The 26581-nt window shown below is 36.1% G+C and overlaps 1 protein-coding gene, 1 long non-coding RNA gene and 2 pseudogenes across 3 annotated transcripts; 1 reads left to right on the top strand and 3 right to left on the bottom strand.

Annotated features, from left to right (window-relative positions):
- Positions 1-17: 17 nt before the first annotated feature.
- LOC103412895 (phenylacetaldehyde reductase-like) lies at positions 18-3644 on the bottom strand. The gene is made up of 6 exons (XM_070810249.1): positions 3379-3644; positions 2447-2616; positions 1839-2030; positions 1213-1381; positions 655-841; positions 18-390 (listed from the first exon to the last, which is right to left on the bottom strand). Exons 1-6 carry the CDS (start codon positions 3494-3496, stop codon positions 246-248), a joined length of 981 nt encoding a protein of 326 aa, XP_070666350.1. The 5' UTR covers positions 3497-3644; the 3' UTR covers positions 18-245.
- Positions 3645-7105: 3461 nt separating this feature from the next.
- Positions 7106-10139, top strand: LOC103408373 (uncharacterized). The gene is made up of 4 exons (XR_003770389.2): positions 7106-7429; positions 7979-8024; positions 8958-9000; positions 9871-10139. It is a non-coding gene; the product is annotated as an uncharacterized lncRNA (long non-coding RNA).
- Positions 10140-10620: 481 nt separating this feature from the next.
- Positions 10621-15183, bottom strand: LOC139192095 (phenylacetaldehyde reductase-like; annotated as a pseudogene).
- Positions 15184-15259: 76 nt separating this feature from the next.
- On the bottom strand, positions 15260-18962 carry LOC103412866 (phenylacetaldehyde reductase-like; annotated as a pseudogene). Its single transcript, XR_011574376.1, has 6 exons — positions 18696-18962; positions 17688-17857; positions 17042-17233; positions 16380-16548; positions 15817-16003; positions 15260-15697 (listed from the first exon to the last, which is right to left on the bottom strand). The product of XR_011574376.1 is annotated as a phenylacetaldehyde reductase-like (transcript).
- Positions 18963-26581: the final 7619 nt, after the last annotated feature.

Here is a 26581-nt window from a genome sequence, read left to right as displayed (position 1 = left end):
TCTGTGAGCGTCTGCAGTTTGACTTAAGGAAGTCTTAACAGGAAACAACTTAGTAAGGTACACGCAAGAGTTGAAGACGGGATTAGCGACCCCATAGTTTTTTGGGGGTCTCGCTAAGACCACTTAGTAAGGTACACTGTTTTTGGGGGTCTGCAGATTAACATAATAAAGTCTTAACAGGAAACATATTATTTTTCAGCATCTTATTGCCCTAGATTAACAAGTTTCTGTTTCAATTGCATATTTCAAATCTTGAGGAAGCCCTTCTCCTTCAGGCTTTCAATTGTGTCTCTAAGACTGACTTCCAACGGAAGGAAATTAATTCCTAAACCTTTTGCTTTCTCTGCTGATATTGGATATTTCGGGTCTGAACTACTACCAATCTCACATCTGCCAATAATGACAACAACAAACAACTTAGAAATATGCCACTTTCAGCAACTCCCGGCGTAAAATTTGATCTCCCTTTTCAAAATGTACATTTTAAAATACAAAGGAAAAAAAAAAAAAATGGTTTGGTGCACTGTCACTGTCAAAAGCACATTGTTATGAGAGCTAATGTTATTCTATTCCCATTTGGTTTTGGCTACTCATGAGTAATCTTAATTAATGGAAACAGCATCAATTACTCACGGTAATTTTCCAATAACTTACTTTTCAGGAAGGTGCAAAGTGGGATAAAGGTCTTGTATAATCTTCAGAACCTCGGAAGCGTGTGTAACATTTGAAACTAAACAATATCTTCCACTTGCTGAAGGAACTTCAAATGCCAGAATATGAGCAGAGACAACATCCCTAACATCAATGGACCGGTAATTTGAAAGGGGTAGTGTTTTGGTACCTACACAAGAGAGAAACAAAAGCAAATCGACCGCATAACTCACGGATCTTAAACAGAGAGGTTGAATAATTCTACAGGATGGTACAATTTAACAGCCCATAAAATTACTGTTTACCATATCAGTTGTATATTTCTGATCATTTGCATAAAATTTATTTGTTACTGGAAGCAACAAGTTGGTAAGTTCAGATAAACATTCATGCTTTAAGCCTGCCACATCTAATACGGTAACTTTAATAGGAGAAGGCCTCCATCTAAAGACTAAACCTGCCACGATATCTACCTCACATGAAATTAATTTTGAGCTTCCATTATACATTCATACTGTGCCTCAATCATGCAAGATCAAAATGATAATTGCTGAAGTTTACCTGTACCGGTTATGAGATTCTGAATCATCTCCACAGTGAGATTAAGTGTTGGCTGTAAGAGTGGACCTATCACAAACCCTGGATTCATTGTAACCAAGTCAATTCCATTTTCTTTAGCGTATTTCCAGGCAGCCTCCTCAGCTAAAGTTTTTGAGAGCGCATACCATCTCTGAACAAATAAAATAGTTCGTACTGAGTTCGTAGTTCATATTAAAGGAAGATATACAGCATAGTTTTATGTTAAGGTTACTTATACAGTTATACAGCCTACATATGCTGTACTCTTCTTTTTTATTTGGAGCAATAAAAACAACAAACAACAGCTAGTTCAATTCTGATGACTGTGCTTGATTGTGTGCAGGCTTTGGTCCAATATGAGCTGCAAATATAGCAGGCAACCAGCAAGACATCTAGAACTCCAACAATGCACAAACAAGTAAAGAGCGGTGGAAAACAAAAGCAAGGATAAATTTCATCATTCATATCTTCTATAATTGCATCCACACAACTGATAAGGTCACACTTTATAAAATCAGATTAAGATTCCATTGGCCATGGAAATAGCACTAATTAACAACGAATATAATGTGAAACTTGGGGAAAGATAATATGTATTCCATTCGTACCTCGTTCTTCTCACAAACAAGTGGATCCGAATACCATGTTTCATCCAAAACCACATCAGATGTCAGAGGTTTCCCATTCACCGATACTGAAGCCATAGAAGATGTTAAAACCACTCTCTTGACAGTAGGAAATTTCGCGCATGATTTTAGAACATTAAGTGTTCCCTTCACTGCAGGCTCAACTAGTTCTGCCTGAAACATGGAGAATAAGTAACATTACCATTTTTTACATTAAAGAATTGAACATATATCGATTCTTTAAACACATACAGAAACAGACGTGCACTCGCGTCATGCTCCAGTAGAGAGAAAATGGATACAAGGTCAAGATTTATACGTTTTCATGCAACTGCCTTAGTCATTTCTGTTTTGTCTGGACTCCTGTTATAAGTTTGCTCTTGGACTGGATATTTATCCGTAAACAACAGATGCAATACTATTTTCTTTTTTCCTATTGATAAAGACTTGACAATGCTTATTTTCAAAATTTTCAGCAACGTAGTTGATGTTGATTAACAAGTTATGCACGTTTGGTGAAAAAAGACCTGTAACCAACACACCATTACTAGAATGGTAGAATATTGGAACAATGAAGTGAAGGGATAAACCTGTGGGTCAGTGACTGAAAACTGAACAGGAGATGCTGTATGAAAAACGCCTTGACATCCGTCAACTACGGTGTCAAAAGATCCTTCTTCTAATAAATCTGCTTTGAACAAACGAAGCCTTTCCTTTGCTCCATCTAGTGAGAGCAAGTGTTCTGTTTTCTTTGAATCACCTGCGGAGTACACAAACATAGCTAATGAGTTGAAACGAAGAATACAACACATGTGTTGGGACTCATGTGTTCAAGGCAAAGAGGCGAATGCTGACTACCCAGAGTGATGGTTAAATGGGAAACTTAGCTGCCCAGAAGTAGATTAATACGTTCTTTTGGTACCGATAATATTACTACAACAAAATTTATGAGTGAGGCCAAATGAACAAATTGAGACCCTACTTCTGCAATGTTTTGCCTGCTTCTAGTAGAGTTTACAGTGCTGATTGCTGGTTAAGGGGCACACGCAAACATCATAACACCCACTTAGTTCATGCCTTTATTGCAAACTAATTTGGAAAAAAGTTATTTCTAAATTAATTAGGATCAAATTTTGAAGAAAAATCATTTTAGTAACCCAAAAATGTAAATTGGTGACATACACAATTCGGGATTCAAATTTCAAGCAAAGCCCTGCTGCAACTCTATCGTTTTATCTACTTGCAGAACCTTTGGGCTAATAAGCTTGAGGCTATCTCCGAACGGGGATAAAAACTTCAAATTTAGGCCCGTATTTTCAACTATTCCTCTGTACGTATGCACTCCAATTGTTTTTCTCCCAAAATCCAGTTGAAGATATATCGGAAGAATATGACTACTCGATGCTCCTTTTTTCTTTTGGAAACAAAACAGTACACAAAACCCAGAAGTCAAAAACGGAAAGTACTCAAGGAATTGTTTGAAGACATAAGATTACATAAGAGCAGGTACAGAAATACTGACTTGGATCACGAACAGTGGCTTTGACGGTATAACCCCTTTGTAATAAGAGTTTGACCAACCATGATGCTATGTAACCTGAGGCTCCTGTTACACATACCACCTTTGTTCCTCCACTCATCCTCTTCCTGCTGGGGGTGGGCGTCTATCTCAAAAGCTTGCAATAAGCTTTGATTAAGGTGATTTCGGAGTGTCTAAACATGAAACCTTTTTGGAAGTTCAGAAAAATTGGTGTTTATTTTATAGAAAGTTAGGTGAACAGTAAGGTCAAATAAATAAGTCACTGTTGTTATTATAAATATTGGGATCCATTTGTGACCAGATGTTATAAATCTATTCATTTTCAACTCGTATTTCATTAAGCTCTCTAAACTCAAATTCTTAATTTTCTATTCACTTGCACTCTATCGTCAAACCTTGTCAATATATCCGTAAAAATTGTTTACGTGGCACGAATTATTACTTTAGTCTAAAAAAGGAGGGGAAATTGCACTATTCATGTGAACAGTGTTTTGCACCATATTTCAGTTTATTTACAAGATTGCCACTATGGTGAAGGCGGTTGGGTTAGTTCGTTTTGGGCTGTGTTTGCTGGGCTTACCTCAATTGTTGATGAGGCCGGTCCTTTGGGTGTTCAAATGATGGGAATGCCCATCTACGGTTAAGATCGGACGGCCCGGATTAAAAGTTTGGAGGGTACTTTTGTCATCTTAATTGTCGGGACTGATTGGGATCGATGGTACTCTCTGCAAACCCTAATTTCTTCGTATCGTTCCAGTATTCAACGACAAACCCAGACCCCTAAACGCAAATTTCTTCATGTTTTTTCCCTCCTCCCGTTCCTGCAGGAGCGTCAGATGTATCCAGATGAGCAGATCCTCAAGTCCATGATCGAGCTCCTAAACATGACCAACACGGTCGACTACGCCATGGACATCCACAAGTCCCTCCATCACACGAAGATGTTCCCCTCATCCCTCCCTTTTCTCACTCAGTCATTTCCATAAAATCCCTCACCGATTCTCTCTCGCCATTCTCAGTCTCACCAGCCGCGAGGTGTTCGAGGTCGATGAGACGATTGCTATGGAGTCGCACACCATGAAGCAGATGGTGGAAGACGACTACACCAATAATGCGATCCCTCTCCCCAATGTAACCAGCCACATCGTCACCAAAGTCATCGAGTACGGCCAGACAGTGGCGAAGCCACATAGGCGCGAGGAGGTGCGGCCGCCCCTCCGGTCGCCGGAATTCATGCCTAAGATCCAGATTTCCGCCCCTCTGCTAGCTGCTGCCGCTCTGCTTTGCCGGCGCTAGTTTTGGTACTCTGCGCGGCGCCGCTACGTTTCTGGTTTTTTTGTTTAAATCCCAGGCAAATGGCGTAGTTGTGGAAAGGTAGAATTAAGTGAAACAGTGCGTAGACAGCCAAAGTAAAAGGGACCGTTTTCGAGAATGGGGGCCTAGTGCAGTAGCACTAGAGCCAAGAAAACTCCCACCTCATCCAAGGTTCGAATCCCCCCACCCCCAAATTTAACTAATGACAAAAAAAAATAAAAATAAAAGAAAACAAAACAGCAGGAGACCACACTTGTCCCCCACCCCCAATTATGTTAAAACTTAAATGGTTAGTGTTTCATTTTCTTTATCTTGACCGTCCATTTCGTTTGGCAAACCCACCACTTTCATTTAAATCATGTCTGCAAGACCCGTCTAGGTTCCCCAATTTTTAATTAATCAAAGTATAATTACAACTTTTAATTATATTAACAAGGAATAAAAATAGTGAAATTTTAACTTTTCGTGTTAGTATAATACATGTGGCATGAGTAGAAGCGAGAAGGTTGAAATAAAAGACTAATGTCACATGTATTCCAACAACACAAAATCTAAAATTTTAACTATATTGAAACCCCACTATTTTTGTTCCTTGTCAATATAATTAAAAGTTATAATTAAAGTGTGATTACTTATGTTTCGGTGATCTATTTGTTCGAGTTTTTCTAGCTAAGTTTTTAAATCCGATTAACAGGATAATTAGATGCCACATATGATATATCACTCATCAAAGAAAATGATGAAATGAGATATTAATGGTTGACTGATAACATGATTGTTTACATTGAGAGATACGTCTTCTTCTTTTTTTATTGATAATGAGTCTATTATGCGATATTTTTATGACATGAAACCTCATAGACAACAACTATAACTTGTTTGTATTGATAAATTAAGAATGACATTAATGTTATTGACTATCTAAAAGGATTTGGTTATCTACAGTTTCTTGGGACTTTTACCCTTTTAAATATCGCCCCTCCCCTAAACAATTTCTGGCTTCGCCACTGCGGCCAGAAGCATGTCAAGCGTCGAGACGGCAATAGCACCGACGTCAGCAAGAGCGACGATTAGACTATCAAGAAGTTTGTCGGACTTCATCAACGAGATCAAAGCTGATCAGAATGTTCTCTTTGATCTGGTCTTGGTGAGTATCGTGATCCCAACTCTTTGTTATTACTAGTCACTGCAGAGTTTTCTGTCACTCAAAAGCAGGAGTCGTTTCGGCTCTCGATTGTTCAGCAGCTGCACCAGAAACGATTTGATTTGATTAGGAGTCTTAGTCTGTTTGAATAATTATATATATTGTTTGGCGGTCTACTATACAAATTACCACAAATGAATGGTTTTTTATAGCATGCATATCCATACATAGCAAGCAAAGTTTCACTTCATTGGTTATTAAACTTGGATTTCTGGATTTTGACTTTTAGTTTGTTTCTCTGTTGCAGAGTTAGCTTCATTTCATTCCAGTGACTCTAAATAGGTCCAAGAACTCACCAAATAGGTAATTGTCTTATATCTTCTTCTCTCTTTGTGTTTACATTTATTTTTCCTGAGTTGTATTCGAATATGACAAACAAGAACTACAAAGGCAGCTAAGAATATCCAGCAATCCATTACCGGTTGACTAATTATTTGGCCATATATCTTGGATTTGCAGCGTTTTCGTTTCGGAAACATGGGAGACTTTATGCATCATGTATATCCCTTATATATTTATTGTACAAAATATTAGTTTACTTACACTTTAATTCTATTCATGGTTGTGGTTTTCAGGGTAAATGGTTTATATTGAAGTCTATTTATACTGCAATTTAATTCTATTCAATAACACTTTTAGTTATTTCTGCTCAAATCTTGGTATTTAGAAACACTTTTAGCCTTACCAAAGCCTTCTCAGACACACTCCTTAAGTTTATCAATCATTTGTTTTGTTCAACATGGCATGTTGCTCTTTAATATTTATGTGTATTTGTTAAAAATTGAATCAATTGATTAGGATGAGAACTTCAGTTTTGGGTTTTGTTCCACAAGGACCCTGGTTGGTCATTTATGTGTGAATTTTGGAGTGAAATTAAGGAGAGGATTAAGAAGACCAAGTAAAGAAGAGGCGTGGTTTTGCAATCTATGACTGCAGCTGTGACAAAGTTTCTCATAGTGGTCAGGATGGTAAAGGTTTAAAAATGTCTAATTTTATTCACATGTGTATTATTTTTCATGTGCATAAGCAAATGTACATGCATAGGCGTGGTGTGTACGTTCTTTGATTTACTTTTATGTTTATTGAGATCTGGTCAGTATTAAATTGAAATTGATATTTTAGACTTTGCTCCTTATGCTAGCCGACCCCACTTAGTGGGAAAAGGCTTTGTTGTTGTTGTTGTTGTTGCTCCTTATGTGGTTTTCGGAACCCAATATGTGAAGGGTTAATTCTATTTTTAGGTTGAAGGAAAATACAGTGTATAATTTGGGAAGTGCTTTCAATTCTACTCTCATCTCTAATATGAATATGGATTACAACCCTGGCCCTGAGTAACCCAAAAGCTAAAATCACACCCTCTTAATCTGAACTTCATTGTAGATGTACCTCTCTTTCCCTTTTAATTGCTTCTTAGGGCTTCTTTGTTTTGATTTTCATCATCCAATTTGTTAAATTTATTGTTAATTTCAGGGTACTACCAGTTTTCTGCTGGCTCTGATTCCACACTTCAGAAAGGTATGCCTCTAATTTATGATAAATTTTGCCAGTTTGCTTCTCCTGATTTGGAAAGATACGACTCCAATTGCTTTGTTTTCCAAAGCCATCTTAGCATCTGCATCCCCAATTGTAGAACAAAAGCTAATCCAATTGCTAATCTTAGCATCTGCATCACCAATTCACCATTATCTTTTAATTTTGAGTGCCTTTAACTACACAGTTTTATTTCTTCGATATACAAATATCAGCACTGTTTTCTTTTGTTTACTAAACACATGCATAATCTGTAGTTCGTTTGAACTTTGTTATATGTCAAAACTTATAATCTCACTTTATCTCTTTGTTCACAGTGCTATAATCTGCCTTCCCCCGCCCTTTCGTCTGTAAAATGTTTGAATATAGTCATATTAGGAGTCTTAATATGATCATTCTTCTATTTCTTAGATTCAAAATGTTTTTAATCTCATTTATTTGGTGTAGCTTTGGTCATTTGTCTAAAATTTAATCAGATTTGGTACTTGAATTTCTCTGAATTGCTAATGAATTTATTTTCTTTGGAAATTTCAGAAATTCTGGTCGTGAGAGGAAGAAGCTGGTTCCTTGCCATTTTTAGGTATATAATTATGCGCCCTGATTGCATGTTCAAAGCCTAATTAGTTATGTACATTTTTTATTTATCTTTGTAAAGCTTTCATACTTGGATTTTAAATATATGATTGATTTGTGAGAAATAAATGAAAAAAAGAATCTAGGGGACATTCTTATTTTTGGATTTTCTCCTCTGCATTGTTTCTTGAATGAATTTAGATTAATAGATGCAAGGGTAGAGCAACAGGTGGGGTGTAAATAAAAGGTCTAGATGTAACCATTTCTGGGTTTAAAATTGATTAGAAAATATGAAAGAATATTGTGTTCTTTGATTTTTTTTTTTTTTTTTTTTTTTTTTTTTTTTGTTGTTTGCTGTTGCGACAGGTTAGTTTATTATACTCATTTTTAAAGAACTATGTATGGTAGTTGTTAAATATTGTGGCATTTGAAAATCCTTAGTTTTGTATTGGATTTCAATATTGTCCCCTACATGTAGTGATTAAAAGGCTATTGGTTATTTTCAAATTTTTTAGTACAGTTAGGTCAAGTTTTGGGGGATGGTTCTCTCTATATATTTGTTTCATTTTCTCTCATTTTGGGTATTCTTCTCTCTTTTCTGTGTATTTATTCTTTGTTTTAAGATCAGTTGCCTATTTTTATTTTTATTTTTATTTTATGTTATTTTTTTTGTGGGTTTTCAATTCATTAATTTGTGACTCTGTGTTTAGATTTTAATTTCTTCTTTCATTTATGATTAAATCGATGTTGGGTTTTGGTTGTTGAAAATATGATTTTTTCTGCTTAAGCTTCTTGGCATTTTTCTGGGATTTTTAGGCTTACAGTTGCAAGGGTAATAGAAGACCCTAAAATCCTAGAAATCGGAATTGGTATTTGTATTAATGAATTTCCATTTTCTCTCCCAAAACAATTTGTTAATTGAAAATTATTCTCTCTGCAGAAGGTGGTAGTGAAATTGGATTTACATAACTCCAACCTTACAGGTATCAATTTTTTTTTTAAGCATGTCGGTTTAATTTGGCTCCGTGAAAAACTTAGAAAATAATAAAAATGTAAAAACAATTCTGAATTATTTTTCATTCATCAGCACCCACTAAGTTCTTTGTATTGGTTGAGAAGTTAATGAATATTTGTCAAGTTTTATGTTTTTATGCATGCTTATTGTGTATAAAATGACCGTGTTTGTAAAAATTGAACCTTTGGCTTATTTCTATACAAAAATTAAATTCTTCGATTTGCTTTTTCATATTGTGGGATGAGTGTTTTGTAAAAACTTGACCTTTGGCTCATACATGTGTAAACCTGAGGATTTGGAGTTGTTTTCTGTGTTGGTTATGAATTTTAGGTGACTAAATTGGTGGTTTGGTATATTAAGTTAAGTTACAAAGTAGATTTTACCTTTGTTTTGGAAAAGTGTGTAGCTAAGATTATTTTGAAGTTCCTGTTCATTACAATATTGTGATTTTGATAAGAGCTTTGTCTACATGTTTTTTGTTGAGTATTGGTTTACTTGGTTAGAAGAAACTCTATGAGGTTATGTTAAAATTTATTTTGTGGATGAACCCAATTAGTTAAATTTGTCGGGTTTAAGTTATGTAAGAAATTTAATTGCAAAGTTGAGTGTTTTTTTTTTTTTTTTTCTGAGTTATGTTAATAATTCTATATAAATTTTTTGTAAATTCATGGTTGGGTTTAAGTTATATTATAAAACATGGATCATTCAAGTCTCAATACAACTGGATATTTGTTTACTTGCACAAATTTTTTGTGCACAGAAGTTTGTTTCTGTTTCTCAGGTTCTTTGCCCCCGTGTTTATTAATTGTGTTTTCTCTATTCATTTGGGCTGTCTCAGTGATTGAAGATCTCAATCAAGGTTCTTTCCCTATCTTTTCAAGCTAGATTAGCTGGTGAGTGATATGCTCTTTGTAGTGGTGCGGTATCATTGGTGCTCACTTTGTATTTTTCCAATCCCTATATATCTGCTCAACTCTTGGGTCAATTATTTGCCGGTAGGAATGTTTAATTGCTTGATCAATGATGTCGATTCAATTTGAAGAAGAAATAGAACTTGTGTTCAATACGGATTTGAAATATGAGTAAGATGTCTCAATTGTTCATTGATTCTTAGGTGCTACGTCTTTTTAGTTGCTTTGAGTGGAAACTATTAATGCCTATTGCGACTAATACATTCAAGTCCTGCAGCAACACGCGGGTATATTTTCTCGTATGAACTAAACCTAAATCTAATGTCTGCTAACACGCTACGTCCTAATTAGTGTAGAATATTACCTGTACTAAAAGTTCAAAAACAAAAATTACAAAACACCTTATTAAACATTGATTAAGAAAGCATCTGATTACTTCATCTGCTCAAGCAGACAAACACCGCGAACCAACACGTCACCGGTAATATTAAAAAAATAAAAAAAATGAGTTTCTTCCATGCATTCCCGCAATTTTATTGAGCCACCGATCTGAAAGCAACGTCTGAACGTTTGCATAGTCAATCACGTAGGTGTCTGCAGATTAACCTAAGAAAGTCTTAACATGAACCATTATTTTTCAGCAACTCATTGCACTAAATGAACAAGTTTTAGTGCCAATTGCATATTTCAAATCTTGAGGAAGCCCTTCTCCTTCAGGCTTTCAATTTTGTCCCTAAGACTTACTTCCAAAGGAAGAAAATAAACTCCTAAACCTTTTGCTTTCTCTGCGGATACTTGATATATCGAGTCTGAAGTACTGCCAACCTCACATCTGCGAATACTGACAACAAAAGAAAAAACTTAGAAATATGCCACTTTCAGTGACTCATGCGTAGAATTCGATCTCTCTTTTCTAAAGATGTATATTTCAAAATATAAAGGGAAAAAATAAAAAAGAATGGTTTGTGCAGTGTCATTGTCAAATTGATATTGTAATGAAAGCTAATGTTATTCCACTCCCATTTGGTTTTGGCTGCTCATGAGTAATCTTAATTAATGGAAACGGCATGAATTACTCATGGTAATTTTCGAATAAATTACTTTTCAGAAAGGTGCAAAGTGGGATAAAGTTCTTGTATAATCCTCAGAACCTCGGGAAGCTAGTGAAACATTTGAAACTAAACAATATCTTCCACTGGCTGAAGGAACTTCAAATGCCAGAATATGAGCAGAGACAACATCCCTAACATCAACGAACCGGTTACTTGAAAGGGATAGTGTTCCGGGTACCTGCACAAGAGTGAGAGAGAAGCATATCGACTGCTTGACTCACTAGGTTCTTTTAAACAGAGAGGTTGAATACATTCTAATGGCTAGTTGAATTTAACGGCCCAGAAAATTACTGTAGCAACAGGTTAGTAAGTTCAGATAAACATTCATGCTTTAAGCCTGCCACATCTCGTACGGTAACTTTACTAGGAGAAGGCCTCCATCTAAACCTGCCATGATATCTACATCAGACCAAATTAATTTGACCTTCCATCATACATTCATACTGTGCTTTAATCATGCAAGATCAAAAGGATAGTTGCTGAAGTTTATCTGTACCGGTTATGAGAGTTTGAATTATCTCCATGGAGAGATTGAGAGTTGGCTGTCAGAGTGGACCTATCACAAACCCTGGATTCATTGTAACGAAGTCAATTCCATTTGCTTTAGCGTATTTTCAGGCAGCGTCCTCAGCTAAAGTTTTTGAGAGTATATTATGAACAAACACTTCGAGATCAACACCTCATCTTATTTTTTGCATACAGCCTGATTTCCAATCTTTTATTTCACATGAATTGATTCAAAAGTGAGTTTTTCCATGCATTTCTAAAATTTAAAACAAAAGAATTGAAATGAATTAATAAAGATATATGAGATTTAAATGCCAATTAATTTCTACACTCTAGACAAGATCGTTGTAAAGAACGATTAACTGGTTTAAAATATTGTTGGATTTGGCATTAAATCAACATGGCTAAACTAAAACAAGAATCAAATAAAGATTAGGATATCTTGGACTCAAGATATCTGGATTTATGTTTCCTAGTTTGTTTGGAGTTCGGTTTTAGTATAGGATTTGGTTTCCTATATTTTAGAAACTTTGTGTAAACCCATGACATCTATCAGTATAAATAGATGGATGTGGGATAGAGTTTTTTGTGTGAGAGTTTTGAGAGGCATAGTTTGTATACTTGAGAACACTTTGTGTTTTGTGAGTTCTCTTGTATTCGTTAGTAAAAAATAAACTTTCATTGTTAAAGAGGTACTCCTATATTGAAGGAACTCTGAAATCGTTTGTGTTTTGTTTATTGCTTGATTGTCTTGGTTTAGTTTACAACACGTGGTATCCGAGCTTAGGTTCTTACGTGGGTTGTGACTATCAAGCAATGACGAAGACATGATTCCACTAGTGGTGATGATGTTGAAGAAAAGTCTGGCACTAGCGGAACCAAGATGACGGTTCAAAGTGCTAGGTTTGAAATTGATAAATTTGATGGAACGAACAACTTTGCTATGTAGCAGTGTGAGGTTTGAGATGTCTTGATACAACAAGGTTTGGTTGTTGTGTTAGGGGATATGTCGTTATCAATGAAGAAAGAAGAAATGGAAAGATTGAATGCTCATGCATGTTCTACGATTCGGCTATGCTTGGGAAAGCAACAGAAGTATGATGCGATGAACATAACTTCTGCAAAGGAATTGTGGGCTAGGAAGAAGAGTGCAGAGAATTGACTGCATCTTAAGAGCAAGATGTATAGGTTCAAGTATAGAGAGGGCACGAAGATGATTGGCCATCTAGAAGAGTTTAACAAGTTTCTAGCCGAACTGGTAAATCTTGAAGAGATAATCAAGGACGAAGACAAAGCTTTGATTCTGATGAACTTATTGCCTAAATCCTATGAGCCCTTAGTGACTACTTGGATTTATGGCAGGGAGACAATTAAGTATAGTGAAATCTCAAGTGCTCTTATGAATCATGAGGTTAGACACCTTGACAGGCAAGAAAGGAATAACTCTAAAGCTTTGATGGTGAGAGGGACAACGAAAGAAAAGAAAGGTTCGTACAAGAAAAACAGGAGTTCTCATACTCGAGGAGTCTCAAATAGTAGGAGTTCTTGGACAAAGATGTATGTGCCTTTTATCATGAGAAATGACACTAGAAGAAGGAAGGAAAGGAGGATGACTCAGAAACAAATATGGTTGAAATGGAGGATGAGGAATTTGTCTATGCCCTACCTGCATCGAGCACTGTGGATTATATGAAAGAGTGGGTGCTCGACACAAGTTGTACTCATCACGTGACTTCTCAAAGGCATTGGTTTTCAAGCTTCAAAGTTATGAATGAAACTGTGTATATGGGAAATGATAAGCCATGCACAACTCAAGCAATTGGAAGCATCAGGATCAAGCATCATGATGTTGTGGTTTGAGAATTGTATGGTGTAAGATATGTCCCGAATCTGAAGAAAAATTTGATCTCACTAGGCACCCTCGAGTCACAAGGCTACAAGTTTTACTCTGATAACAATGTGCTCAAAGTTACTAAAGGAGTACTTGACGTAATGAAAGGGCCTTGTAATGGCTTGCTTTATGCTACAAGGAAAGACTTTGGAGAATGGAGTGGCTATGGTAGCTGATGAAGTGCAAAGTGCCAAAAGTGATTTGTATGCATTATGGCACATGAGGTTGGGACATGTAAGAGAAAAAGCATTGCAATGATGTTTAAAATTAGCAAAACTAGAAAGATAGAGTTTTGTGAGCACTGCGTTCTTGGCAAACAAACAAAGGGCTAGCAATAATGTAATTCAATCAGTTGCTTATTAAATAATATTTTCTCTATTTTTAAATAAGTTCAAATTTAACATCCCACGTCGACCAACGGAGAGGGAGTGATGTGCCTTATATGTACATGCCCACCTCCATATAGCACGAGGCCTTTTGGGAACTCACTGGTTTCGGATTCCATCGAAATTTCGAAGTTAAGCGAGTTCAGGCGAGAGCATTCCTAGGATGGGTGACCCACTAGGAAGTTCTCATGTGAGTTCCCATAAACAAAATCGTGAAAGCGCGGTCGGGGTCCAAAGCGGACAATATCGTGCTATGGCAGAGCCAAGACTGAGATGTGACACAAAATGTCTTAAGAGGCGTATAGTATCGGTTATAAAAAAAGTCTTTCGCACGTGCATAATAATGTGATTCAATTAGTTTGCAAATGATTTTTTTTTTGAACAAACGATATTATCTATACTAAATGGGAGGGATAGGGCTTAGCCTCACAATGAGCTAGTAATAATGTGATTAAAAAAATGTGCAGCCGCGCGTAGTACGCTGTGATTCAAAAAATGTCTTTTACGCGCGTGCATGAAGGCTAGTGTCCTCATTAATTATAGGGAAATCAGATCACTGATATGGCAGACTTTGAGTATTAGAAACATCCGTACACACCTCGTTATTCTGACAAATAAGTGGATCCGAGTAGCATGTTTCGTCTAGAACCACAGGTCAGAGGTGTTTCTTTGGTAACCATAACATAAGTCATAGAAGATGTTAAAACCACTCTCTTGACAACGGGGAATATCATGCATGATTTTAGGACATTAAGTGATTCTTTCACTGCAGGCTCAACTATTTCTGCTTGAATTATGAAGAAACATATCATTCCGGTTTCTACATTTCAGAATTCTTGAAGGTATGTCGGGTTCTACCTGTGCCAGTGCGGCGGACACACGATAAAATATTTGAATGATGAAGTGAAAGGACAAACCTGCGGGTCAGTGGCTGAAAATTGTGTAGGGGATGCTGCAAGGAAAACTCCTCACATCCATCGAGCCCAGTGTCGAAAGATCCTTCTTCTAAATAGAACTATTTAGACGCCAAATGATACAGTTTTAAAACAGGCCATAAATGGTAGTTCTCCCTAAGAGGCATTTTGAAATAAAATGGTGCGGATCTTACCTAGTATAGACGTAGATACTGAAGTTGAGAACAATATTAGTGTAAATCGAAATTGAAAGAAAGTTAAGAGGATGTGTGCCCAATGCATTAGGCTAATGAGGGCCAAACCCAAAACTAAACAACTATAATTATGGGCCTATATCCCTGCAAACATAGAGCCCAAGGAGACGTATCTTGACTTCAAAACCACGTTTGACTGCCCATATCAAGACTTTAGAATCTGAATTGGATCCCATAAATTTTTCTTATGGAAAAAAACGAAAAAATACAATCCCTAATTTGAAAATGAAAGCATCTGGTTGGAAGTCATTGTTTATGCAATAAACATTGATTATGAAAGCATCTCATTATTTCATCTGCTCAAACACTACGAATCAACACGTCATCGGTATTATGACAACAAACAACTACAACAACAACAACATAGTTTTATCCCACTAAGTGTTATTGAGCCATACAGAATGATCTGAAAGCTACGTCTGAGCATTTGCGTAGTCAATTTTGTGAGTGTCTGCAGATTAACTTGAAAGTCTTACCGGCAAAACATATTATTTTTCAGCGCTTCATTGCAATAAATTAACAAGCTTCTGTGTCAATTGCATATTTCAAATCTTGAGGAAGCCCTTCTCCTTCAGGCTTTCAATTGTATCCCTAAGACTTACTTCCAAAGGACGGAAATTAATTCCTAAACCTTTTGCCTTCTCTGAGGATACTTGATATATCGGGTCTGAAGTACTGCCAATCTCACATCTGCCAATAACAAAAGCAACAAAAAAACTTAGAAATCTTTCAGTGACTCCCCGTGTAAAATGCAATCTTAATTAATGGAAACGGCATCAATTACTCACAGAAATTTTCCAATAACTTACTTTTCAGGGTGGTGCAAAGTGGGATAAAGTTCTTGTATAATCCTCAGAACCTCGGAAGAGTGGGTAACATTTGAAACTAAACAGTATCTTCCACTTGCTGAAGGAACTTCAAATGCCAGAATATGAGCAGAGACAACATCCCTAACATCAACGAACCGGTAATTTGAAAGGGGTAGTGTTTCGGTACCTGCACAAGAGGGAGAGAAAAGCATATCGACTGCTTGACTCACTAGGATCTTTTAAACAGAGAGGTTGAATATATTCTACTAGCTAGTAGAATTTAACAGCCCAGAAAATTACTGTTTACCAGATCAGTTGTATATTTCTGACCATTTGCATATATTTTATTTGTTACTGGAAGCAACATGTTGGCAAGTTCAGATAAACATTCATGCTTTAAGCCTGCCACATCTAATACGGTAACTTTACTAGGATAAGGCCTCCATCTAAAGACTAAACCTGCCATGATATCTACCTCAAACGAAATTAATTTTGACCTTCCATCATACATTCGTACTGTGCCTTAATCATGCAAGATTAAAAGGATAGTTGCTGACATTTACCTGTACTGGTTATGAGATTCTGAATCATCTTCACGGAGAGATTAAGAGTTGGCTGTAAGAGTGGACCTATCACCAACCCTGGATTCATTGTAACCAAGTCAATTCCATTTGCTTTAGCGTATTTCCAGGCAGCCTCCTCAGCTAAAGTTTTTGAGAGTACATACCATTGCTGAACAAATAAAATAGTTCTTACTGAGTTCGTAGTTCATGCTAAAGGAATATATACAGCATTGCTTTATATTAAGGTTACTTATTTATCTAATATAATTCAAAGACTCGGATTAACTATTTGGCAGACTTTGAGTAATATACAATTATACAGCCTACATATATTGTACTTTTCTATTTTCTCGGAGCAATAAAGACAACACACAACGGATAGTTCAATGCCGAAGATTTTGCCTGATTGTGTGCCAGTTAGATCCAAAATGAGCTGCAAATATAGAAGGCAACCAACGATACATCTTGAACTCCGAAAATGCACAAACCAGTAAAGAACATTGGAAAACAAAACCAAATAAGATAAATTCCATCATATATATCGTCTATAATTGCATCCAGACAACTGATAAGTTTGCATTGGACATGGAAATAGAACAAATTAACAAATAAAATTTGAAACTTGGAGAAAGATAAATATGTATTGGAAATTGCTTTAGTACCTTGTTCTTCTCACAAAACAGTGGATCCGAATACCATGTTTCATCAAAAACCACATCAGAGGTCAGAGGTTTTCCACTCATAATTACTGAAGCCATAGAAGATGTTAAGACCACTCTCTTGACAGTAGTAAATTTCGTGCATGATTTTCGAACATTAAGTGTTCCCTTCACAGCGGGCTCAACTATTTCTGCCTGAAATATGGAGAATAAGTAACATTACCATTTTTCACATAAAAGTATTGAACGTCTATTGATTCTTCAACACATATAGAAAAACACGTGCGCTCGCGTGGTCATGTTCCAGTCGAGAGGAAATGGATAGACAAGGTCTAGATTTATACATTTATATGCAACTGCCTTATGCATTTCTGTTTTGTCTTGACTCTTGTTATAAGTTTGGTCTTGGACTAGATATTTCTCTGCAAACAACTGATGCAATACAATTTTCTTATTTCTTGTTCATAAAGACTTGACAAAGCTTATTTTCAAAATTTTCAGCAAAAGCTTACTTTCAAAATTTTCAGCAACATAGTTGATGTTGATTAAGCAAGTTATGCTTAAATTACTACGCATGATTGGTGAGAGAAGACCTGTACCAACATATCATTACTAGAATAATGGAATATTGGAAAGTGAAGGGATAAACCTGTGGGTCAGTGGCTGAAAACTGAACAGGAGACACTGTATGAAAAACGCCTTGACATCCATCAACTGCGGTGTCAAAAGATCCTTCTTCTAATAAATCTGCTTTGAACAAATGAAGCCTTTCTTTTGCTCCATCTAGTGACAGCAAGTGTTCTGTTTTCTTTGGATCACCTGGGGATTACGCAAAGAGAACAATTGAGTTGAAACGAAGAATACAACACGAGTTGGGACTCTTATGTACTAGGCAAAGTGGCGAATGTTGAATACACAAAGTGAAGCTTAAATAGGAAATTGAGCTGCCCAGAAGTAGATTTATACGTTCCCTTGTACCGATAATACTACCATAGCAAAATTTATGAGTGATGCCAATTGAACAGAATATGACACTACTGCAATGCTTTGCTTGCTTCTAGTAGAATTTACAGTGGTGACTGCTGGCCAAGGGGCACAACCAAATATCATAACTTCCACTTAGCTCATGCCTTTAATTCAAACCAATCAGGAAAAAAAATTATTTCTAATTAGGATCAACTTTTGAAGAAAAAATATTTTAGTAACCCAAAACTGTAAATTGGTGACATGCAAATTCGGGATTCAAATTTCAAACAAAGCAATGCTGCAGCTCTATCGCTTTATCTACTTGCACAAAGTTTGGGGTAATAAGTTTGAGGCTATCTCCGATGCAAGGGGATAAAAACTTAAAATTAACCCCGTATTTTCAACTATTCCTCTATACGTATCCACTCAAAATGTTTTTACTCCCATACACGGGGACTCATAATTTGAGTCCACAACTTGATAAACTGCTTAGCTGGACTTCAAGAACCAGACTTGAACTCCAGAATCCAGATGAAGATATATCAGAAGAATATGACTACTAGATGCCCCTTTTTTTTTTCTTTTGGAAAAAAGAACAGTACACAAAACCCAGAATTCAAAAACGAAAAGTACTCAAAGAATTGTTTGAAAAACATGAAGATTACATAAGAGCAGCTACATAAATACTGACTTGGGTCGCGAACAGTGGCTTTGACAGTATAACCCCTTTGTAATAAGAGCTTGTAATAAGAGCTTCACCAACCATGATGCTATGTAACCGGAGGCTCCTGTTACACACACCACCATTGTTTCTCCACTCATCCTCTCCCTGTAGAGTCGGAGACGACTATCTCAAAAGCGTACAATAAGCTTTGATTAAGCTGAGCCAAAACTGGAAGTGGTATTTTTTCAGAAGAACACAGTTCCTCTCCGATCTGAGCCTAGGGATTAATAGATCGGGCCAATTGAAATTTGATAGAACGCCGGCATTCCTAAAAATTATAATAGTTATAAGGTATAACTATTCAATCAAATTTCAATAGTTCGGATATATTGATCTTTAGATTCAGATCTGGAGAGTATATGTGTCCTTTTCATAAAAAGTTTCGAGAAGATAACACTAGGACCCAATAGTGACAAGATGTTATAAAAGGGAAATTATTGAAAAAAAAAACAGAACTTGTGTTTTACTAAGCCATTAAAAAAATTAAAATTTGTCACTTAATTTAATTTCTTATTAACTTTGCACTCTGATAGGATTAAAGGCACATCATAAAGTAGCACGTAAATGTTCCATTGATTTTTCTTATTAACACTAGGATTTGTCAATTGTAACAAATAAAAATAAGAGTCTTTCATTTTATTTAATTACTTAAAATATCATAAAAACTGGGCTACTACTCCTTTACTAATCAGCCATCGAAAACTAATTATTAGACCGATTTACACTTATCTAAATTTAACGAAATTTTATATGCAGAAACTAGACAGACACAGATACACTCATACAAACTTTTTGGGATTTTTGGAGTTGATTTGCTAATTTAATTAAATTGAACAAAAATAGGACAAAAACAAAAATGAAATAACGAAAATAGATTTTAGTTCACAAATTAAAAAAACGAGTTAGGGGAATTGATATCCACCACCAAATGATCATGCAAACATGTTATGTTTCTTTAAAATTTCTTTTATTTTTGGATGAAGATGATCAAGTCAGCTTCACTGTTAGAACTCAACTTATTACTCTTTCTTATGCAGTATGTTAAAAGAATGGTTTTTTCAACTTAACTTAGTCCATGACATGCAATTTAAAATGGCGTGTTCATAGATTTAACAAATAGAAATCATTAAAAACTAAAAGAGTTTGAGTCATCACAAGGATTCGTAAGTACTGGCATTGCTTACTTATCCTAGAAATTGGTTCACATGTTAATCACAATTAACAAGTACTACTTTAGAACATATGTAAATCCTCACTCGACAAGGGCAGACACACACATATTCATAGCATTAGAATCCTAGAAATGTTTACTAAGTATGGCATCCATAGAAAACATATAAAGAATTCATCACTGACATAGATATTGAATCAATTTTCATCTTTCATAAAAGAAATTAAAACAAAATGTCATAACAAACTGGCAATCATATTCGAGGCTTCAAAACAGCCCCTAACTTTTAAAAATTTAGCTACACATAATTCTTAAATTAAACTAAAAAAAAGACATGAGTTCGAGGAGATAACCGAAAGAAGAGAATGAAGTCTCTTGCTACCTTGCTTTTCTTCCTCCCCCAACGTTCCTTCTTTTTGCCTTACTTTTCTTCCTCCCGTTCATTTCCCTTAAGCCACATCCTTGCTGCATCATTTCCTTCTCCATAACTCATCCAATTAGATAGCCATTGAATGATGTCAATAAGTGAGAGGAAATGAAAAAACAATTGTACTCCTTGGGTAGCCTTTATGCCAATTACTCCCATTTTATTCTTATCTTTAATTTAATTTCTTTTGATATTTGAATAGGTATCGGTTGGCTTGTGGTTTTCTTGGCTGCATCAGTTTTGGCTGCTAGGATTTATTGGGTTGATTGCTTTCATAGCTTCTTGTCAGTTACAAACTACTTAACCTCTTGAAAACCTTTCAGTGTTAAAACGGGCATAACTTCTTCTAGAAAAATGATATTAACAAGACGCAAAATGCTCCAGAAAATAGACATCAGTAGCTTTCCAAGAATATAAAGCTCATTATCTAATTCATTCTGAGTTGTTTGCAACCAAGGTATTAAATATTGATGATATCGGAATATCAGTAGTTTAAAAACACGGAAATATCGGGATATTATCGATATCGATAAAAATTGAATAAAAACCACGGAAATTGTAAGAAAAACTTGGAAATTTTTATTGAAACTTTGCAGAATGTATATTTAGTCAATTATCTATTAGTTTATCACAAAAAAATTGGAAGGAAATACATTGCATGATGGATTTAACTTATTTAGGTTGATTATATAGCGAGCTGGCAAACATTGTGAGTATAGAAAATATGTAGTAATTAATGAAAGAAGTTTAAACACACCATAATCATTTATATATAATGAATTAGTACAATATTTTACACTTTATACATTGCATGGTAAGATACATGAGTGACTTAGTGCCACATAGAGTTCCTAAGTTTTTTTGGTTCTTCTGAGCAAAGTCACTTCCAATTCTTTCATACAAAACCGTGTGCCCCACACACACACACACACACCCTCAATGTTTTTTTTCTCTCGAATAACACAAAACCGTGTGGTTTCATACAAAACCGTGTGCCCCACACACACACACACTCAATGTTTTTTTTTTCTCTTGGATAACACAAAACCATGTGGTTTCATACAAAACCGTGTACCACATACACACCCTCAATGTTTTTTTTTTTCCCTCGGATAACACACACACACACACACCCTCAATCTCTCGATCCTTCTCCCTCATTCCACACACACACACACACACACACCCTCAATCTCTTGATCCTTCTCCCTCATTCCACACACACACCCTCCCTCTCCTTGTTTCTTCTCCGGTTCTCCCCCCATCTCTTCTCTGCAACTCTCATTCCCAGAGCAGACAAACACACATACACACCCCACTTCCCCGTGTTTCCCCTTTCCCCAATCCCTCGAACCTTCTCCCTCGTTCCTCTCCTTGTTTCTTCTCCCCCCATCTCTGCAACTCTCCTTCCTGGAGTACAGACACACCACACCCACAGATCTTGGCGCAGATCTTGGCAGCTGCGACGACGGAGCCTTGGCGATTTTGTCGATATATCGCGATAATATCGCAATATATTGATGATAATTATGTGTATATGTGTGAAAATATCGCCATGTGAAAAAACCGATATTATCGGCGATATTTCGCCGATAATATCGATATTTTAGACTGTGTTTGCAACTAGCTGCCAAAGTCAACTGATCTACAAAGGCAGTTTTGACGAATTTGTTATTTAAAATCCTACTTGTGCTACTTTTATCTTATTTGCTTGAAAAATCCTACGAAATATAAAAACAAAGTAAATAGCTCAAAAACATAAGGAACAAACTAAGAAAATACAAGTGAATTTGATGTATAATATATATAAATGGAATGTGCTATCCACACACCCCTTTTTACTTCTCACACACCCCTTATTAATTTTTGTCCTTTGATCTTCTTCAATTCACCCAATCCAACGACCGAAAATTAAAAGGGTGTGTGTGGATATCACACCTCTATATAAATATGTCTAGTGGTATTTCTCTCCATTTGTAAGTGAGAAGTCTTAGATTTAATTCTTGTCTTGCTAGCCTATTGTGAAACTAAACCCATCCCCTCCCCTTAGTATAGATAATATCAATTGTTAAAAAAAGGGTAAATTGCACAGAACTACCTTAACTATGGGTCGCACCATAATTTCATACTCATGTTTTAAACATTACCATATCATACCTCAATTTACAAATTTGTTGCAATATCCGACATCCGTTAAAAATTCCCTTAGTTTATCTATTAACTGCTGAGGTGGCAAAAGTAGGACCACATGTTTAATGACCTATCATCAAATTTTTGTCACGTGGTAAAAAAAAAATTTAACTTTTTTTAATAATGCCAAAAACAAGAAAACATATTTAAAATATAATTACATTAGTTTATCTATATATATATAGAGTAAACTGTCGGTTTACCCCTTGAACTTTCACCTCACTTTCGATTTCCCCCCTGAACTTTTCTATTGGAAAATTAAGGACTCAAACTAATTTTTTCAGCCAATTTGCCCCCTACAGTTAGTTTTTCATATATTCCATCCATATTTCCGTTAAGTGAGACCATGTGCACAACATGTGAGGGTAGTTAAATTATTTCACTCTTAAAAATGATTAAAAAACTGAAAATAAAAAAAAAGCAAAACTTTCCCTCTATTTTTTCCCGCTAATTCCTATCCTCGATTTTATTTTTCCCTCTCATTCCTATGCATGAGAAATGACATATGGTGTTATTGTCTACCATTTTTATTTTCTCTAACAAATTAATAATTTGACAAATGCTAATGGTGCTATTGTCTCCAAAGCAGTGCATTAATGTACTGCTTTGGAGACAATAGCACCATGAGCATTTGTCAAATTATTAATTTGTTAGAGAAAATAAAAATGGTAGTACATACTTCAAGAAAAAGATTAACTTAGCTACTTATGAAGACAATAACACCATATGTTATTTCTCATGCATAGGAATGAGAGGGAAAAATAAAATTGAGGATAGGAATTAGCGGGAAAAAATAGAGGGAAATTTTTTATTATTATTTATTTTTAGTTTTTAATCATTTTAAGAATGAAATGACTTAACTATCCTCACATGTTATGTACATGGTCTCATTTAACGGAAATATGGATGGAATATATGAAAAACTAACGGTAGGGGGCAAATTGGCTAAAAAAATTAGTTTGAGTCCTTAATTTTCCAATAGAAAAGTTCAGAGGGGAAATCGAAAGTGAGGTGAAAGTTCAGGAGGTAAACCGACAGTTTACCCTATATATATATGTACGTATGTATACGCAAATGCTAGTATACAACAATGAAAAGGATTAAATAATAAACAACCATTTTCCACTTCTCACTCCAGTCCCCCAATCCCACGACCACTTGCTTTCCCACCCAAATGCAATCTTCAACCCAAAAATACCGCCAACATGCCGCCTGCAAATCAAATCTGACGAAGCACCGCACCCCGCCATGGCGAGTGAAGTTAGTGTGAGATTTGACCGAATCCGCCCTCCTCCTCCAGCAAAGGGGAGGCGGGTCTAGCGCCAGGTGCAAGAACCTATCTCAGCTTCAAGCCCAATTCAATTTAGAGAGTTGCAGTTCGCCGATCGTTTTTGCATAACCTGTCTCAACCAGTCGGAGTTTCTGCGATTCGAGTACTTGATTCGGAGCGGGTACAAGAACTTGTTTGGGTCATTGCAGTTCAGTCACGTGGGGAGTCGCCGCTCTCGCTGGAGTTTAAGTTGGTGGAGTTGGGATGGTGGGTTGGGGACTGCGATGTGAACTGGGGAATAAGGTTAATGGAGTTCTGATGATGGATCGCAATTTGGGGCCGAGGGGTGGGTAGGGATGGGTAAAATATATATGGGTATGGGTAACCACGGTTACCCACCCATTTAAAGTTGATAGTTATGGTTATGGGTAACCGTTTAAACAAATAAACGGTTATGGGTATAACCGTTTATCCATGAAATTTAAATGGGCAGTTATGGGTATTATCCGCTGTTATAACGGGTATCCATCGGTTATGGATAATATTCATGGTTATAACGGGTATCCATTTACGCATTTAATTTAATATATGTAAAATTAAAAAAAAAAAAGTAAAAACCCTCAGAGTTACAAATCCGTCACTCTCTTTCTCCGCCTCTCGACTTCGTCACTCTCTCTCTCCGACACTCTCTCTCTCCGTCGCTCTCTCTCTCTCTCCGTCGCTCTCTCTTTCTGTCGCTCTCTCCGTTGCTCTCTCTCTCCGTCACTCTCTCTTTCCGTCGCTTTCTCTTTGCGCCTCTCTCTCCGTCGCTCGCTCTCTCTCTTCGTCGCTCTCTCTCTGGGCCTCTCTCTCCGTCGCTCTCTCTCTACGCCTCTCGACTTCGACTCGACCACACCTCGGCGACCTCGCTCAATCACAGTGAGAATTCCGCCATGGCCAAAAGCTCGTTCAAGCTTGAACATACTCTGGGTATGCTTTTAATTTTTAATTTTGTTGGGTTATTTGTATGGTTTCTGGAATGCCCATATGCCTGTTTTGGTTTCTTTTAATTGGCTGATTGTAGTTTTTGATGTCTTGTTCTTGAACACCTGAATTATGGATTGTGGCCCTTTTGGATTGAAGGATGATTTGCAGATAAAAGTTTATGTCTTTTCAATTTTATAAAACAAAAGTTTGGGTTTTTATCAATTGCTTCTGCTTGGTATTGTTTAAATTTTAGTATGAGTTTTTTTATCGAACTTGTTCTAATATCAAACTTGTTTGTTCAATGGAATTAAGTCGTGGGATTATAAATCATCGGCCTTTGTTTGACATGAGTTTTTCTATCGAACTTGTTTTTGATAGAATTAATTTGTGGGGTTGTAGATTATCAACCTTTATGTACAATCTTATCAATAGCATCTGTTTGGTATTTTAAATCAGTCTCAGTTTTCTATCCCATGTTTACCAAGTTGGAACTTCCAACTTCCTCAGTCCCGATTGTATGTAATGGGTAGCTAAAATGTATTTATAATGGTGTTTAATTGTCAGAAAATAAAAATTATGACAAAATTTTCTTTTGTAATTTTCAAATTGTTAAAAAAATAATGTAGACGGGCGAAAAAAAAGAGGGTAAATGGGTTAAAAAGGATAAACGGGCTAAAAAATGGGTAAATGGGTAAATGGTAATGGTTATGGTTAAATAGGTAAATGGTTATGGGTAAATGGGTGCACGGTTATGAGTATGGATAACCATTTATAAACGGTTATGGTTATGGGTATAACCATTTATGTAATTACCCAACGGGTAAACGGTTATGCGGGTATGAACATAAATGGTTATGGGTAAATAATCGCGGTTACCCGCCCGCCATAACCATTGCCCATCTCTAGGGGTGGGGGAAATTAGGTTTTATTTACTTTTTCATTTTTTTTCATTATTTTAAATTTGGTTAATTTTTTTAATTAACTAATGTAATTACCTTTTTTTTAAACAAAAAATTATATTTTAAATACGTTTTTTTCTTGTTTTTGGCATTATTAAATTATTAATTTTTTTAAATTATTTTTTTGCCACATGGCACTAATTTGATGATATGTCATTAAACATGTGGCCCAGCTTTTGCCACAGCAACAGTTAACAGATAAACTAACGAAATTTTAACGAAGGTCTGACATTGTAATGAATTGGTAAATTGAGGCATGATATTATAATATTTAAAACATGAGGTATGAAATTGTGATGTGATCCATAATTGGTGTAGTTTTGTGTCATTTACCCAAAAAAATATATATGAGCTTATCACACTATCGTCAAAATTCGTTAATATATTCATCAAAATTTGACACGAATGAAACTCATTGTTGCTAAGATGTGTGAGCTACATGTGGATCATGTGGCCATAAAAGTAAAGAGAAATCATATCTTTTAACTCAAAATTCTTTATTTGCAAGTAACAGATTGTTCTGGTGGTTAGGGTCTTTATCTTTAACTCATCGTGTCTTGGGTTCAATCTGTCACATCCCGACTCGGGGTCCACCACATCCCGAACTTGACTCCGCCGTAGCACGATATTGTTCGCTTTGGGTCCCAACCACACCCTCATGGTTTTGTTTCTAGGAACTCACGCGATCTGTCACATCCCAACCCGGGGTCCACCACATCTTGGGCTCGACTCCGCCGTAGCATGATATTGTCCGCTTTGGGCCTCAACCACACCTTAAAGGTTTTGTTTCTGGGAACTCATGCGAGCAGAACTTTCCAATGGGTCACCCATCCTGGGAATGCTCTGGCCCATTCTCGCTTAACTTCGGAG

This window comes from Malus domestica, chromosome 02 (genome assembly GCF_042453785.1).
Source record: "Malus domestica chromosome 02, GDT2T_hap1".
NCBI lineage: Eukaryota > Viridiplantae > Streptophyta > Magnoliopsida > Rosales > Rosaceae > Malus > Malus domestica.
Note: the sequence above shows the minus strand (reverse complement) of the source record. Positions and strands in the feature narration are given on the sequence as shown.